At 46.7% G+C, this 14,559-nt stretch overlaps 1 protein-coding gene across 1 annotated transcript; it reads left to right on the plus strand.

The window, feature by feature from the left end:
* Positions 1-565: 565 nt before the first annotated feature.
* On the plus strand, positions 566-9,775 carry mfsd6l (major facilitator superfamily domain containing 6-like). Its single transcript, XM_083649608.1, has 3 exons — positions 566-681; positions 6,042-6,545; positions 6,997-9,775. Exons 2-3 carry the CDS (start codon positions 6,110-6,112, stop codon positions 8,400-8,402), a joined length of 1,842 nt encoding a protein of 613 aa, XP_083505734.1. The 5' UTR covers positions 566-681; positions 6,042-6,109; the 3' UTR covers positions 8,403-9,775.
* Positions 9,776-14,559: the final 4,784 nt, after the last annotated feature.

Consider the following 14,559-nt stretch of genomic DNA (forward strand, 5'->3'; position numbering starts at 1 on the left):
GAGTTGCCTTACATTGCTGTATTGTATTAGTTATGTCCTACTAGTATACTTATTGTTTTTAGTGCAGATGGCACATGACCACTAGTTCTTTTTCCATCATGCTCAGGGACTACAGATGAAAATTAGCTCTCACGCTAACTCTGGTGCATTTACATGGATGTGCAAACTGACATGTTGATTAATGTACACTGTCCCTGGTAAATAAATAAATAAATAAATAAAATAAACCCCGTGACTGAAGTCACACGCATGTTTCTCAAACCACTAAGCACATAATGTTAGAACTTCTATTCTATTCTATTATTGACTAGTCTAGTCTAAATAAATCTTCCTTTTCAGATAAAGGCAGATCTTATTTTTGACTTATGTATCATAACTCTATCAGATTATCGTTAGATGATTATCTCGCAATAGATTTCATATATTTTTTACTGGTTCTCTCTCGAGGCGCACAGTGTCATCCACACCGCCTGGGGGCGCTGCAGACACGCGTATTGCTCGCCAGGTGTATGTAAACTAGCTACATGACATCTCTCTACAGCGGAGTCTGTCTAATCTATGCACTCACGGCCCGAAGGCACTAAAGAAAGGAGAACAAAACACGGACGTAACAGAGAGATTCGAGGGGGGAAATGACCGACAGACAATAAACTTTGTGTCGACTCGGCAGAAGTCAAGAAGGTAACTGCTTCATGTTGTCTTGACTTTTCCCCTGGTTTACAAACTTTAGAGTGTGACGTGGACTTCACTGCACTGTTGATAGCCAGGAGAGGCAGGTGCATCCAACCTGACAGGTGATATCCGCAAGCAAGCCTGGTGTATTCTGCTATTTTATCCATTATATCTGTAAAGAATATAGCCTACTTTTCATTAGGACGGTTATTTGAAAGTTTAAATAGTTGTGCTCTTCTACTTCTAATATGGTGGTTAGGGTTTGTCTGTGTGGTTTTCAATTTTAAATAACTGTGTGTGTGTGTGTGTGTGTGTGTGTGTGTGTGTGTGTGTGTGTGTGTGTGTGTGCAAAAACACCAAGTTACACAGTCTCCTACATTAGGCACAACATTCAAAATCAAAATATCTTGTATTCCTTTTTAAAGCAACACCAGTCAAAATGCCAAAGTTTATTTACATTATATAAAAATACCACAGGTGAGCTCTTTTCTTTTTGAGAACAATGTTGCAGTGAGAGGAAGAGGAAGAAGAGTAGGGAGCAGTTATCTCACCATGTGGTCCACATGGGTTGAGCGTACGTATATATATTGTAACGTATCGGTGATACGCCAAGGAATGGAGAGTTGTAGTTGGTACAGGGTCTTTATTCACAGGCTTCTTTAGCTCCTAGCAGCTAGCTTCACACAGCTAGCTCTACACATAGCAACCGTCTCAGCTCGCTCCATAGCTAGACTGACATCCGGCCCACGGCCGCTGGTCTTATATACCCCGTTTCCCCTAGGAACACACCCACACACATTAGTTCCTAGCTGCACTCTAGACACTTCTATTGTACATCACATTACAGGTAATACCTGGATTACCTGGAACGCTACATACTCCTCACCCAACATTAGTCAATGCCCACATTGACACCCACAACCCACACATATCCCCCTGTACCAAAACACACCACCCCACAACATTTTGTATTCCCCCAATTTGTCTCTTATTATTTCAGCACACTTCTTAATTTCCGTTCCACCACCACCATTTGCATTTCTTTCCATTCCTTCCTCTTTTCCCATTCCAATAGCCCTTTTCTTTTTTTACACACATTTACATTTAACTCAATAACCCATTTACGTTTTCCCTCTTTCCTTTACACTCATTTTCAATTTAACTCAAACCCATCACATTGACATCATTTCTTTCCTCTTTCCCCATTCATTTAAATTCAACCCACATATCATTTCAGTTCGACAATAACCCCAACATTTACATCATTCTTTTTTCATTACCTTCATTTAAACCTTTTTTCTTACTCACATTATCCCACTTCACTTCAACCACTATTTCCATCCCCCCTTTTACAGCTTCTGTCCCACCTGAAGCACATTACAGTCGACACAGCTAAGGCAGTAGTCCTCTACGTCTCCCTTCATCTGTACCCAGTAGAAAACTCGACAAAGGCGGCTGAGTGTTTCTTCAGGCCCTCGATGCCCCTGACCCCTGCGGCCCCTGTGCGCCCCCCGTAGCGCCAGTCCCCGCAGGCAGCTGGGCACCACCACGACGCTGCCACCCTTCCCGCGCCCATCCAACCCCAGAATCCCCGACTCCCTCACCCTCAGGTCCGGAAACAACTCACACAGTTCCTTCGTGGTACTTGAACACATGCACATCTCCTCCAGGCGAGGCCGGCATCCGGCCGCCACCCACCTGCGCACCGGTCCAACGCTAGCGTCCTCCGCCTGTCTGCGTATCCACTCCTCCAGATCGACATCCTCCATAGTCACGTTCTCATCCTCCCGGTCTTGCACTCGCTCGTCCTCCCGTCCCGCTCCCCCAGGGGGCGGCGTGTTGAGGGCAGCAGGGCAAACACCACCGGCGTCGATCTCCCCCTCGACTTTCTGCAGTGCAGCCGTGGGGGTTGTGTAGCGGCTTGGTTGGGCCGGCTCCTCCAGCGTTGACCCCTCTCGCTCCCCCGGGGACACGAGCGCCGCTCCCCCGACTGTAACAGCATTGCAGGTGATGTCGCTCACTTCCCTCTGGCTGTTCAAAACGATCCCCGCTCTCCTGATGGTCTCGTCGCTGATGATGATGTCCCCCTCTACCGGCTGGTATGCAGAGCAGCTAGCCTGTCACTCTCCTGCCCAGAACAATCGGCTCTGTACTGCCCCGTTGCTCCGCTGCTTGTAGCTCAGGCTGCTTGTAGCTCAGGCTGCTCCCCTGCTCCACTACTCCGCTGCTCCTCTGGCTGTTGCTCCGGCTGCTCCCCCGGCTGTGTGTCTCTTCCAGCGTTCGCACTCTTAGTGCAGTCTCTAGCTAAATGTTCAGGCGACTGGCAAGTCCAACAAAGCCTCACCTGTCCGCCGCCTGCCCGTCTCTCCTCTCTCGCTGTCTTCCAGTCCCCGACAGCTTCTCGACACTCTCTAGCTATGTGTCCCGATCCACCGCATGCCCAGCAGGCTCCCTGCTGTCCCCAGTACCTTTGCTCCGCATGCCCGGTCCGTCTCCCGGAACCGTCTCGGCACCACCTCGCCTCGTGGCCCGGTTCTCCACAGCTCCAACACAGTCTTTGCGGCTCCTCCGTCCGCTTCTCTCCGTGCTGCGCGACCTCTCGTAGCAGCTCCATAAGCCCCTCTGCCCAGGCTGGTGTCGCCTCCAACAGCCGTCTGATCTCCTGCATCAAGCGGGCTTCCATGCCCGCCAGCACCGAGCTGATCTCTGTCGTCAGCTGCTCTTTTCTCCCGTTCGCCGACAGGCATTCTTCTAAGCGCACCATCACACGTGGCGCTCGTAGCAGCTAGCTCACACAGCTAGCTTGCTACCGCTAGGTCGCTCGAGCCTTTGATCTCCAACTTTTCCTCCGCCGTTCCTCCTCACTCTCTCCCCTCTCGACCGAAATCAGGCGTTACCGCTTCACTTCTGCACCAATGTAACGTATCGGTGATACGCCAAGGAACGGAGAGTTGTAGTTGGTACAGGGTCTTTATTCACAGGCTTCTTTAGCTCCTAGCAGCTAGCTTCACACAGCTAGCTCTACACATAGCAACCGTCTCAGCTCGCTCCATAGCTAGACTGACATCCGGCCCACGGCCGCTGGTCTTATATACCCCGTTTCCCCTAGGAACACACCCACACACATTAGTTCCTAGCTGCACTCTAGACACTTCTATTGTACATCACATTACAGGTAATACCTGGATTACCTGGAACGCTACAATATTTAGGGTTGTGCGATGTCACCTAAATAACCATCGCGATGGTTCCACAGTGAAACTTCGCGATGGAAGATGGCATCGTCGTTGACGGGGGGTGGGGTTTACAGGCAGCCTACACAGTACACAGTATGTAATGGAGAGAGTTCCTGGAAACACGCGAGTTGAATTCACAGTTGAAGACTTGTAACATTACTCACATTGGGTTGAAAACAGGAAAGAACGTGAAGTTTCTTCTTTCTTAACATTTTCACAACACAACCGACTTCTGCTTATCTTCTCTTCCTCTCCGCTTTACCGCTTCTCTGAACTGGGGATAAGGTACGCTTTGCCGCTTGCTTAATGGCGCCCGTGTGTCCCCCGTGTGTCGCGGTTGAGTGGAGTTGGCCTTTTTTATTATTAAATCTGCCAAATTTTAATTCAAACAGATAATCACGATGGTCTGATGTAGAAGGGTCAGAGGTCGATGGGGGTCGCCCCATGGATGATGGCATGGTGCCAACCCTAATATATATATGTATATATATATATATATATATATATATATATATATATATATACATATTTTTTTAAATTCAGAAATCCGTCATTATCTGTATTGTAGGTAGGGAGAACAGGGAAACTATGGTCAAAATAGTAGGCTACTTTAGTCTACATACTTCTACATCCTATAATTGCAATTTATTGTATAGTAATGGTGAAATGTAACACTTCATCAACCCCCTGAAGGAGCCCTGGTGGTCCCCGGAGTTGGGTAGCCGTTCTCTGTCCAAGAAAACGTTAGAGCAGGATTAGAAACCAGGCCAGCAAGAGTACAAATGTGTCTCAGAAACTGGGGGACTTAACCACTAGCCTACATGTTAGCCCTACTTACCGCTGATGGGAAAAGTCAAACCTATGCGTGGGGTGGGCTTTGACATCCGCCTGGGGCCTCTTGTCTACTCTTACAACTCTGTGTTTGTAACCATCTCTTTATCTTATCATCTGTATGATGCGCACAGGCACAGCCAGCCTTGCATAATCTGGCCAACCTGCACATGTCTTCCTCTCTCATCTTTCACAATTGTATTTGATGATATAATCTATCTTCTTTGTAACATGTTGGACTAAATGTGTCTGTTCTTTTGTCCCTTTTTTGTTTTGTTTTTGTTTCAGAACCAAATTTAGCAGGGCAAAAAGTAAGGGTTAGACTCTCCCCCCCTGAAGCAGGATAAACCACTGATATATCTGCTCCCCTGCAATGCTTACAGGAAGTAACTAGCACCTTCTAACGAGGAAGTGACTAGTGCCTAACAGTTTTTCTGGTGACAGGAACACATCACCAGGGCGGGTTTCAAGTGAAAAATATTTCCAGTGAAATATGGAAGAATCTGATGAAGGTCTTTGGACCGAAACGTTATTCTTTCTGTTAATAAACCTTTTGCAAGTGGACACAGTGTGCAGGAGTTCTTTTCCTTGGATTCAGTGAAATATGGAACCGAACAGGAACCTATTAGATACAGAACCATCCATAACATTGGTTAGATATTTAAAGAAATTGTGCAGCAAGTTGTGTGAAATCCTAAAATGACCTAGATGCCTTGTGTAATAATAAGATAAAATATATTATCATAAATAAGATATAGCTCTGTCTGTGGTTCTCATCCTTTTTGTAGTCTCAGTAAGCCCATCTGACAAGATTTAGTTATTCCATAACTGTCTGTACTGTAGATTGACAGATTAACAGTGAAGAGTGTGAAACCTATGAACAGAAGATTCATTATCATATATTCTCTCATTGGGCTAACCTAGTCAATGAAATAATAGTGAAATTAAAATATTGCCAATTTTTCTGGGGACCCCCTGGAACCCCCTCAAGGAGTCCTGGCCCTGGGCGTCCTCAGACCCCAGGTTGAGAACCGATGGCCTGTGCTACCAAGAAATAAATATGTCTCTTACAAGGAAGCAGGATTTTAGCCAATATTTCCAAACAAAACTACCGTAAATCAAAATGCCTGCCTGGAGGCCTGAAAAGATTTGTTCACTCTACTGTTGTCTCTCTCTCTCTCTCTCTCTCTCTCTCTCTCTCTCCCTCTCTCTCTCTCTCTCTCCCTCCCTCCCCCCCTCTCTCTCCCTCCCTCCCCCCTCTCTCTCTCCCTCTCTCTCTCTCTCTCTCTCTCTCTCTCTCAGAATTGACAACCAGCCAGTCGCTCCATGTGAAACCGGATAGGAACTTGGAGAGAAAGTGAGCGGCAGCCATGAAGAGGATCAAGCAGATTGACATCAAGGGTGCCCTGGCTCTGGCGGGCACCTTCACCTTCCTCTGGTGCTGTGCCAAAGCCTGCATCCTCCCCTTCCTTCCCCTGTACCTCAGACAGCTGGGCCTGACTCCCGCCATGACGGGGATCATCATGGGCACCAAGCACCTCATCTCGCTGGTCTGGAGGCCCGTGGCCAGCCTGCTGTCCAAGCACTACAACAAGAGGCGAGTGGTGATCACCGGATCTCTGCTTTGTTCGGCAGCAGTTGCCCTGGTGGTGCTCCTGCTCCCGCCTGTGGATGTGCACAGACAGACCAGCTACTGTAACGTGTCTGATCTGAGCACTGGTCGAGCTCCTGACCTGCTCCTGACTAGTGCAGGACCTCCCATGTCATCGACTCCAACTCACGCAGGATTCACCACAGAGAGGAGAGGTAAGGCACGTTTAATACTCTACTGTCTCGGGTTGATAGTGTCACCAGTGTGAGAGAGACTACGCAATAAGGAACTGAGGGAGTTCACTCTCTGAAAAGTTATAGCGCTGTTCATATTTTTGTCCGGTGAGGCCGACGAAAGGGCTTTTAAGTTGTGATTATCTTTGGAGAGTCAAGGGCAGGCACACAGTGTCACCATGTGAGTGACTAAGATAGGACCAAGAAGTAATGCAGCTTGATTCTGTGTTTCCTTTAGCGGGTGCAAATATCTTTCTATTTTACTTGATTTGATCATTTTAATGTAATGCACATTGCTTGCTTGCTTTTACATTAATTTGATCCTTTTCACTTTGTCATTTTTTTTTGTTTTAGCAGATGTTCTTTTCTTAAGCACTTTGAGTTGCCCCTGTGTATGAAATGCGCTTTACAAATAAACTGCCTTACCTTACAGCTCCTGTCAACCAGACCGATGTCACTTTACCCGCAAAGACACCTGGCGCCACGACACCACCTGCCAACGCCTCACTCTACATGCTACAGGATCCTCCGCATGTCAATGACACTCACCCTCACCTGTCACAAATGAATGGATCTGTGGTGGCCAACGACAGTCTCGGAGAACCCAACATCAGCTCGGTCGTACATGGCAGTGCCTCCCCCCTGGTGTCCCCAGTGAGGAACAAGAGGGCGAAGGCCAGCTCTGCGTCAGAGCAGCAGCAGCAGCAGCGAGAGAAGAAGGAAGAGCATGAGGAGTACCGCTTTGACTTCATGGGCAGCCTGAAGACGATGGACGTTAAGCACCAGCTCTTCTTCCTGATGCTCATCTTAGTGTCGCTGTGGGAGTCCGTGTCCGCCCCGTTAGAGTGGACGGCAGACGACGGGCTGTACGAGTATCTCGACTTTGCGGACGCCTCCGACCGCTACGGCAGCACAGGGGGTTGGGGACTGCTAGGAGCGGCGTGCGGGGTTGGAGGCGCGGGCTTGCTGGTGAGCCAGTTAAACTGCCTCGTAGCCGGCGGGACCTCCAGGAGCGCCGTGCATTTCTACTGCTACGCCGCGCTGGCGGCTCTGGCCCTGCCCGTGGCGGCGTTTCTGCCCCTCTACTTGAACAAGAAGCGAGACCGGGCCACCGGCCTCCTCAAAGCCGTGCAGCTGCTGCGTGGGCACCCGCGGGCGCTGCTGTGCGCCGCCACCTCCCTCCTGGTGGGGATAGCAGGCTCAGCTGTGGACAACTTCCTCTTCTGGCAGATGCAGGACCATGGAAGCAGTGAGCTGCACATGGGAGCCTCTCTGGCGCTCGCGCTGCTCTCACAGGCGGCGTTCCCTCTGCTGGCGGCCCGCGTCACCAGACTCCTCAGCCCAGGCAGGGTGCTCCTCGTGGCGGCTGCCAATCTGGCGCTACAGTGCCTCTATTACTCCTTCCTCTGGGGGCCTTGGGCCGCGCTCCCCGTCCAGCTGTTGAGCTTCTTCAGCGGCGGCGCCCTGCTGTGGACGGTGAAGGTGCAGTGCGAGGATGTGGCCACGCTGGGGGCAGAGAGGAGTGTGAGCAGGGTCTACCAGGCCCTGTCTGGAGACCTGGGAGCGGGCCTGGGGAGCTTTGCCGGGGGCTTTGTGGTCCAGAAGTTCGGCCCGGCGTGGCTCTTCAGAGGAGCCGCGGCGGGCCTGGCGGTGTGGTGTGTCTGCCTGCCTCTGCTCCAGTGGAAGGCCCCTCGCCAGCGGAGGATTAACTACTCTCGCCTTTTGGCGGCCGATGCCAGCGAGGCCAGTGACTCCGAGTCTGACCAGGAGAGAGACTGGCTGGACGAAGCGATGGAAGACGACAAAAGCAATAACTGTGGGAGGAAGATAAACCACTGAAACCAACTGAACACTTTACTATTCCGATTGATTATTTATAGATTCATAATATGAAATGATGCCCAAGAACCATTGTATAGATATGATGTAGGATTTACCTTTACAAAACCTAATAGCACTGGGCATTATCATTTCCCAGCAGGATTGCACTGCCAATTACAGCCACGTCGTTCTTTATCATCAAGTAGCGGGACCACAGTGGGCTAATTGATTTTCTACCCTGAGTGGTTTATTTGAAAACGAGGTATCTGTCATTACTGCAACTTTTCTCATTAGAATGAATTGTTCTGGCATCTCCCATCTGTCAGTGCCAGCCTTACTGATGTGCTTGGGGACTGACTGGTCCCTGGGCCTCATGAGCACTTCCAAAATATACCACATTTGCATAAGCAATCATAGTCTTTTCTAAAGCAAACAGGGTAGCAGGATTTAGGGGTGGGCAGGAGAAGGACCAGGTAAGGTTATTCAGCTTAGCCATCCGTGTCAATAGAAACACTCAGAGTGATGAGGGAGATGTGTACGTAAGGTGAGGCCGAACTGTGCTGGCAACCCGCCTCACCACACCCAGACAGGCTGCTTATCTGATGCTAATTCAATGCCACTGCTGTTGTCATTCTTAATGTGTTTTTTGGTCGTTTTGTTTTTTACACTGAACTAAGACTGAACAATATCAACTCAGAAGTGATGATAAAATTGATTGTACAAGCTCTTCACTTCAGGTCTCCTTTAGCTGCTGTGAGTTGAGCTAATTCTCAGTGATCTCTACTGAACTGAATTGAGCTGTGAGACATTTTTGTCTTGTGCACGCATGCGCAGATGTCTGCAGAAGAATGAGAGGGCACCTGTGTTTGCCAAACCTCTGTGTGAGAAAATGTTTGCCTAAGCTGTATTTCAAATGGATTTTTCCAAACATGCCTCATTTTAAACTGGAAACAGATACGCCAACTCTGTATAGCACTTCCCCTGAAGCAACTGCTTATCTGTAAATGATACAATGTAGATTAGGTATACTGATGTCAAATTAATATTGATATAAAAGGCTACCTATCTATAATATAATTTAATTTATGTAATGTTCTCTCTGTCGTGGCCTAGTCATTGTAATTACATGCATTTGTAGGCCATTTCCTAACGTTGTGTTTTATTAGGAAGTCTACCTGTATGTGTTGCAGACCAAAATACTGTAAAGAGACTTGTTTGCCAACAAGACAATAGGAGTGACTCCTTTTGTAACTGAAATGCTAAAAAATGCATCTTCATCTTCAGCATTCTCGTGTAACAAAAAACTCCTAACAGCACAGACCTTTGGCTCATCTGCATGCAATAAATACGAATGTAGCCCTGCTGCTGTGCTGTTCATGCTGCCACTCATAAAGTTCTATCAGCTGCCGGAAGATGTGTGAATGTTTGTTTTACATCCAAAATTACTTCCAGACAGATCTTATGTCCTCATGTTCTGACTGTAACTCTGCTCTGAATAGCTGCTACACCCCAATCCTTTTGGGGAGGACCATTGAGGCAATACTATAGAAAATGTTAGGTAACAAACACAGCGATCATAAGCTGTGGGGATGTATTGGCAGTGATTCAGAGGCTTGCTCTCATTGAATCCTCCTCAAATGTTGTGTGTGTGTGTGTGTGTGTGTCTGTGTCATAGACTGTAAATATGTGTGTGTACACCTCTGTGACTGGCATGAAGTGTCTTGTGTGGGGATGGATGGATTGTTCTGTCCCTGGGTAAGGCGCACTGCCCCCTGCAGCACGGAGGTGGCTCCTGCAGGCGGGCTGTGGAGCGCTGAAGTGGAGATGCAGATGCGGGCAGCAGTCAGTCAGCCCCTGGCCATCTGGCTGCTCTGCCTCCAGGGCCTGCCTGGCTGCACGGAATCAAGTCATCCAGTTCTTCATTAACAACTCAACTCAATCAGGCGCATGGAAAAATCACGATGAAAGACAGCTGGATTCTCCCATGGTGCTTATACTGTTGTGGTGTAGCAGACCATTAGAGGGATTGGTCTGATAGTTGTGTTTTGTTGTGTTATAGTATTTTATGTCTATGGCTGCTAATTGAAAACAAAAAAAATGCATTAATTTGCCCCCCCCACCCCACCCCACACACTGAGAAATACATACATTTTCCTAATCTAGCCCATGCACTTTTATATTTTATTGGCTGCTGTCATCAACAATAATCCATGCTGTAGTAGGGATTTTGCAGGTTGTGGGCGTCTCTCTTGTGGTGTTTAACTGTGTGCCTCTCACTAGGTGGCGCTTTATAGCAGAGAGCCGCTGGCTCTGGTGGGTCCGCGCTGCTGAAATGATCCACAAGCGCAAAGACTTGTTTCACTCAGCATCAGCATCTGTTGGCAGCGTTCCTCCTGTGAGCATCCCTGACAAGCCTGCATGGACACAGCAGATATGTCATAATTTATTTTCAGACAACACACACACACTTCCTATACATTTTCTGTTCAGAGAGACTGAGTACCTGGATTTTTATCTTTTATATATATCTTTTTACGTCTGCTAAACTGAAGATATGGAGAAAGAAAGGAAATCCTCTCAACAGTATGGCGCTTTAGAGCAGACCCACGTGGAAGGAACAACAACCGAGAAATCAGGTGAGTTTGAAGTGCGAAAGTTACCTGGTATCATTTATAGTCCTATGCATGTATGCAAAGTAAGTCTACGGTAATTGTCATCATTAGTCAAATTAACTTTTGGATAGGCAGCATCAACCTCCAGTGGCATGTGATTTATTTACCCACTATGTGATGTAATGTAGATTAACCTATACTATAGGTTAGGCTGTTTAAGGTTCAGACATATTTGCCCTTTTTTTCTCCAAGCACCAAAACTCCTCAGATGTGTCAGAGGTTTAAGGTCAGTGCACAATGTGCTTTAAGATGTGCATGGGGATGTGATGTTTTAAGATCTATACGTGAGAAAGTGTTGAGCTGTTCTACATATGGATAACTTTGTGCAAAAAAAGTATTTTGCTTGGACCAGTGCTAATGTTCATAGTCTTTGGAAAAGATATTCCTTGGATGTACAGCCACCAAGGTATTGACATGTAGAGTTTGGAGTAGACAGCACGGTGACCAGAGCAAATTTGCTTATCAGGAGGTTAAGGGAACGTGAAATTATAGCAATCAGGGGACTTTTCTATTCAGTTGTAGTTTATGGAGACCCATCTTATCTCTTGCATAATGTTATTTATTTGGATTTTGATATTAATCAAAGTAACAAATAAGTTGATTGTGAAATTAACATGATAAGCTCAGCAGCTGGCCTGTGCAATTAAGATTAATGTTGGCATTCCTCAAGCTTCTCTATTACTTTCATAATACATGCTTCTCCTCTGTAATATCATCTGTAAGAAAACATCTGTTTCACTAATGCAGAGATAACACACAGCCTTCTCGTAAAACAAAATATAACAAGCAACAAAAATACAGAATAACAAACACTGCAAGTCTGTTTTATGTCAAAAGAAAGATGTAAAACAAGTTTTCACCACACCAGCAATACATTTTCTCATTTCCCAAACCTGCTCAAACCCTGTCCTCAGAGGATGGAGGTCTCAGTTATCTTCTGCCATATTCAAAAGAAATCAACAGGAGACAGACTTCTCACAGAGCTGCTCCTACCAGGATCAGCTTCATATCATGTCAGGGAAACAGACGTTTTCTTAGGGCTCAACAAGACTCACACACAGAGGATCTAGCTTTACTCCCACCGTATCAACAAGACTCACACACAGAGGATCTAGCTTTACTCCCACCATATCAACAAGACTCACACACAGAGGATCTAGCTTTACTCCCACCATATCAACAAGACTCACACACAGAGGATCTAGCTTTACTCCCACCATATCAACAAGACTCACACACAGAGGATCTAGCTTTACTCCCACCGTATCACACAGCCACCCTTTCCCTCCATTTCATTAGGCTAGTTCTTCCTTTGAGCTCCTGTCTCCTGTCATTACTTTATTGCTGCAGATTTGCAGATCTCTCTCTCTCTCTCTCTCTCTCTCTCTCTCTCTCTCTCTCTCTCTCACACACACACACACACACACACACACACGCACAATATTTGCCCTCAGATTGGATTGCAATGTTTGTTTTCTCTATTTAATTTGTATGTATTTGATTTGTTGCCCTGCAGAGCACGTTATGACAAACCTGCCTTACTGTAAAACATTTCATGACTACATTCAGCTGACTGGTTGAGGATCGGTGAAGTTTAGGTGGAGAGAGAAAACAATTTTGTCCTATTGGGTCACACTTTATTTGAAGAGTCCAATGCTGATACTCAAATTACTGTCAAGTGACCGTGTCACTAAAAAGCCAGTATAGGCCTACTATCGTCTGTGTGAACTGAGTTACCTCTACAAAGGTGCCGGTTTATGTGATCAGGTGTAAAAATGAATTGCATGCATTTAAGAAGTGAAAAGAATGTGCAACCAGTTCCAATAAATGTGGCAGTTAATCAAAAGCAGAGCTATTTGACATCAGGCTTGGTCCTGGAACGTCGCCTCTGGCAGAGGAATGCACGCAGAACCTGTTTAACACCAAATGATCTACTGTTAATTTCTGTGTGTGTGTGTGTGTATGTGTGTGTGTGTTTGCGCGCTATGCACACACATGTAGCTGAATGAAGGTGGGGCTTCATTTATAACAGTGAGTTTTGACGTGTGTGTGTGTGTGTGTGTGTGTGTGGGTTTGGCTTGTTTGATTGTAATGTTTCTTTTCACATAAGTTCAGGTAATTAAAGGTCTATCCCAGTACTGCTGGATGACTCATAGCTGGTTGGTGAGGAGGGAGAGGCTGCGCGGGGGGTGGGGTGGGGGTGGGGGGGCTTCTGAGGAGGAGGAGTCTGCGGAAGGGGGGGGGGGGGGCGGGGGTGAGGAGGAGGAGGCTGGAGGGAGGGGGGGCAGCACTGAGTCACTGGGAATTAGTGGGGCTGTCAATGCGTTGTGATCTGGAGCCGAGTGTATCACAAAGTGCATTTACAGTTGTTAGCCCTGCTGAGCTTTCAGAGTTGAACAAGGATCACTTCAGTGGCATTCATAATTTGTTATGTTTTGCCTTTGCCTCTTGATAACTTGGTCCTGCCAAGTTTTCCGAGGTTAACATTTATGTGCATCTTAGAGACACATGGTTAATTGGACCTAAATGAGCTCTAAATTATACTACTTAGGCAATGTACAGTAATGCCTCAGAAGCAATGGAGAGATGGACACCAACACCACAGTATTCTCAGTCACTTCTTCATTGCATTTCCTCAAATTCATGCATCATGTTTCAGAACCTTGTCATTTTGTGTAGAATTTCCTGTGTCATGCTAAGTAGCTGCTAAGAAAGTCTTAATAAACTACTTTCCCTATGTTTTTGCAATGGTTGCAGTAAGACTGACAGGAACAATTCATTATTGCATCATTTTCTACATAGATGTCCATGTTGGATTGTCGTGATGCAACTCACAATTTTTCCATTCAGTTGCCAGTTACAATGCATGTTGCGTATTCCAATGTGAGCTTTCCTCCTGGTGTTAGAAAAGCGTGATCCTTTCTGTGCGAGCAATTAGAACAGTTCACTAGTCTGTGACCAGCACAGACCCCCTCTGGACACGGCTACTGTGGACCTGAGTAACTAATGAGATTGTTCTAATTAATGACCTTAACACGGTTCATTATAGATTCTGATTTAAAAGCCCCCCTGCCCATGAGTCATCACCGATTCTCTGCCATGTCTATTTATCCTGGGTATTTATCTTGCACCATCGGCCTTTTACTCTTGTTGATTTTGGCAGAATGGTATTTGATGAGCCTATGTACCTTTAGGATAATCCTATACCTAGCATTAATGTAAAGTCAACTAAAATTGACAACATGATAGCAAAGGATGATGGCAGATTTACTGCAGTTTAGAGGTTCAGCAACAACAACCCAGCTACTTTTAAAATTGGATTAAATTGAGCAATCCTACAATCCTGCTTTTACTTCTACTAATCTACTTTTTCTTGAGATTGTGTCATCTGATGGACCACAGACTTTCTGACTGGCAGGAAGAAGTACATAAGACTGGGGAAGCTGCCCAGGACGGCGTCCACACCCCATACTTCTCCCTGTACACCAACAGTTACAGCTACA

This window comes from Poromitra crassiceps, assembly GCF_964638095.1.
Source record: "Poromitra crassiceps genome assembly, chromosome: 13".
Lineage (NCBI taxonomy): Eukaryota > Metazoa > Chordata > Actinopteri > Beryciformes > Melamphaidae > Poromitra > Poromitra crassiceps.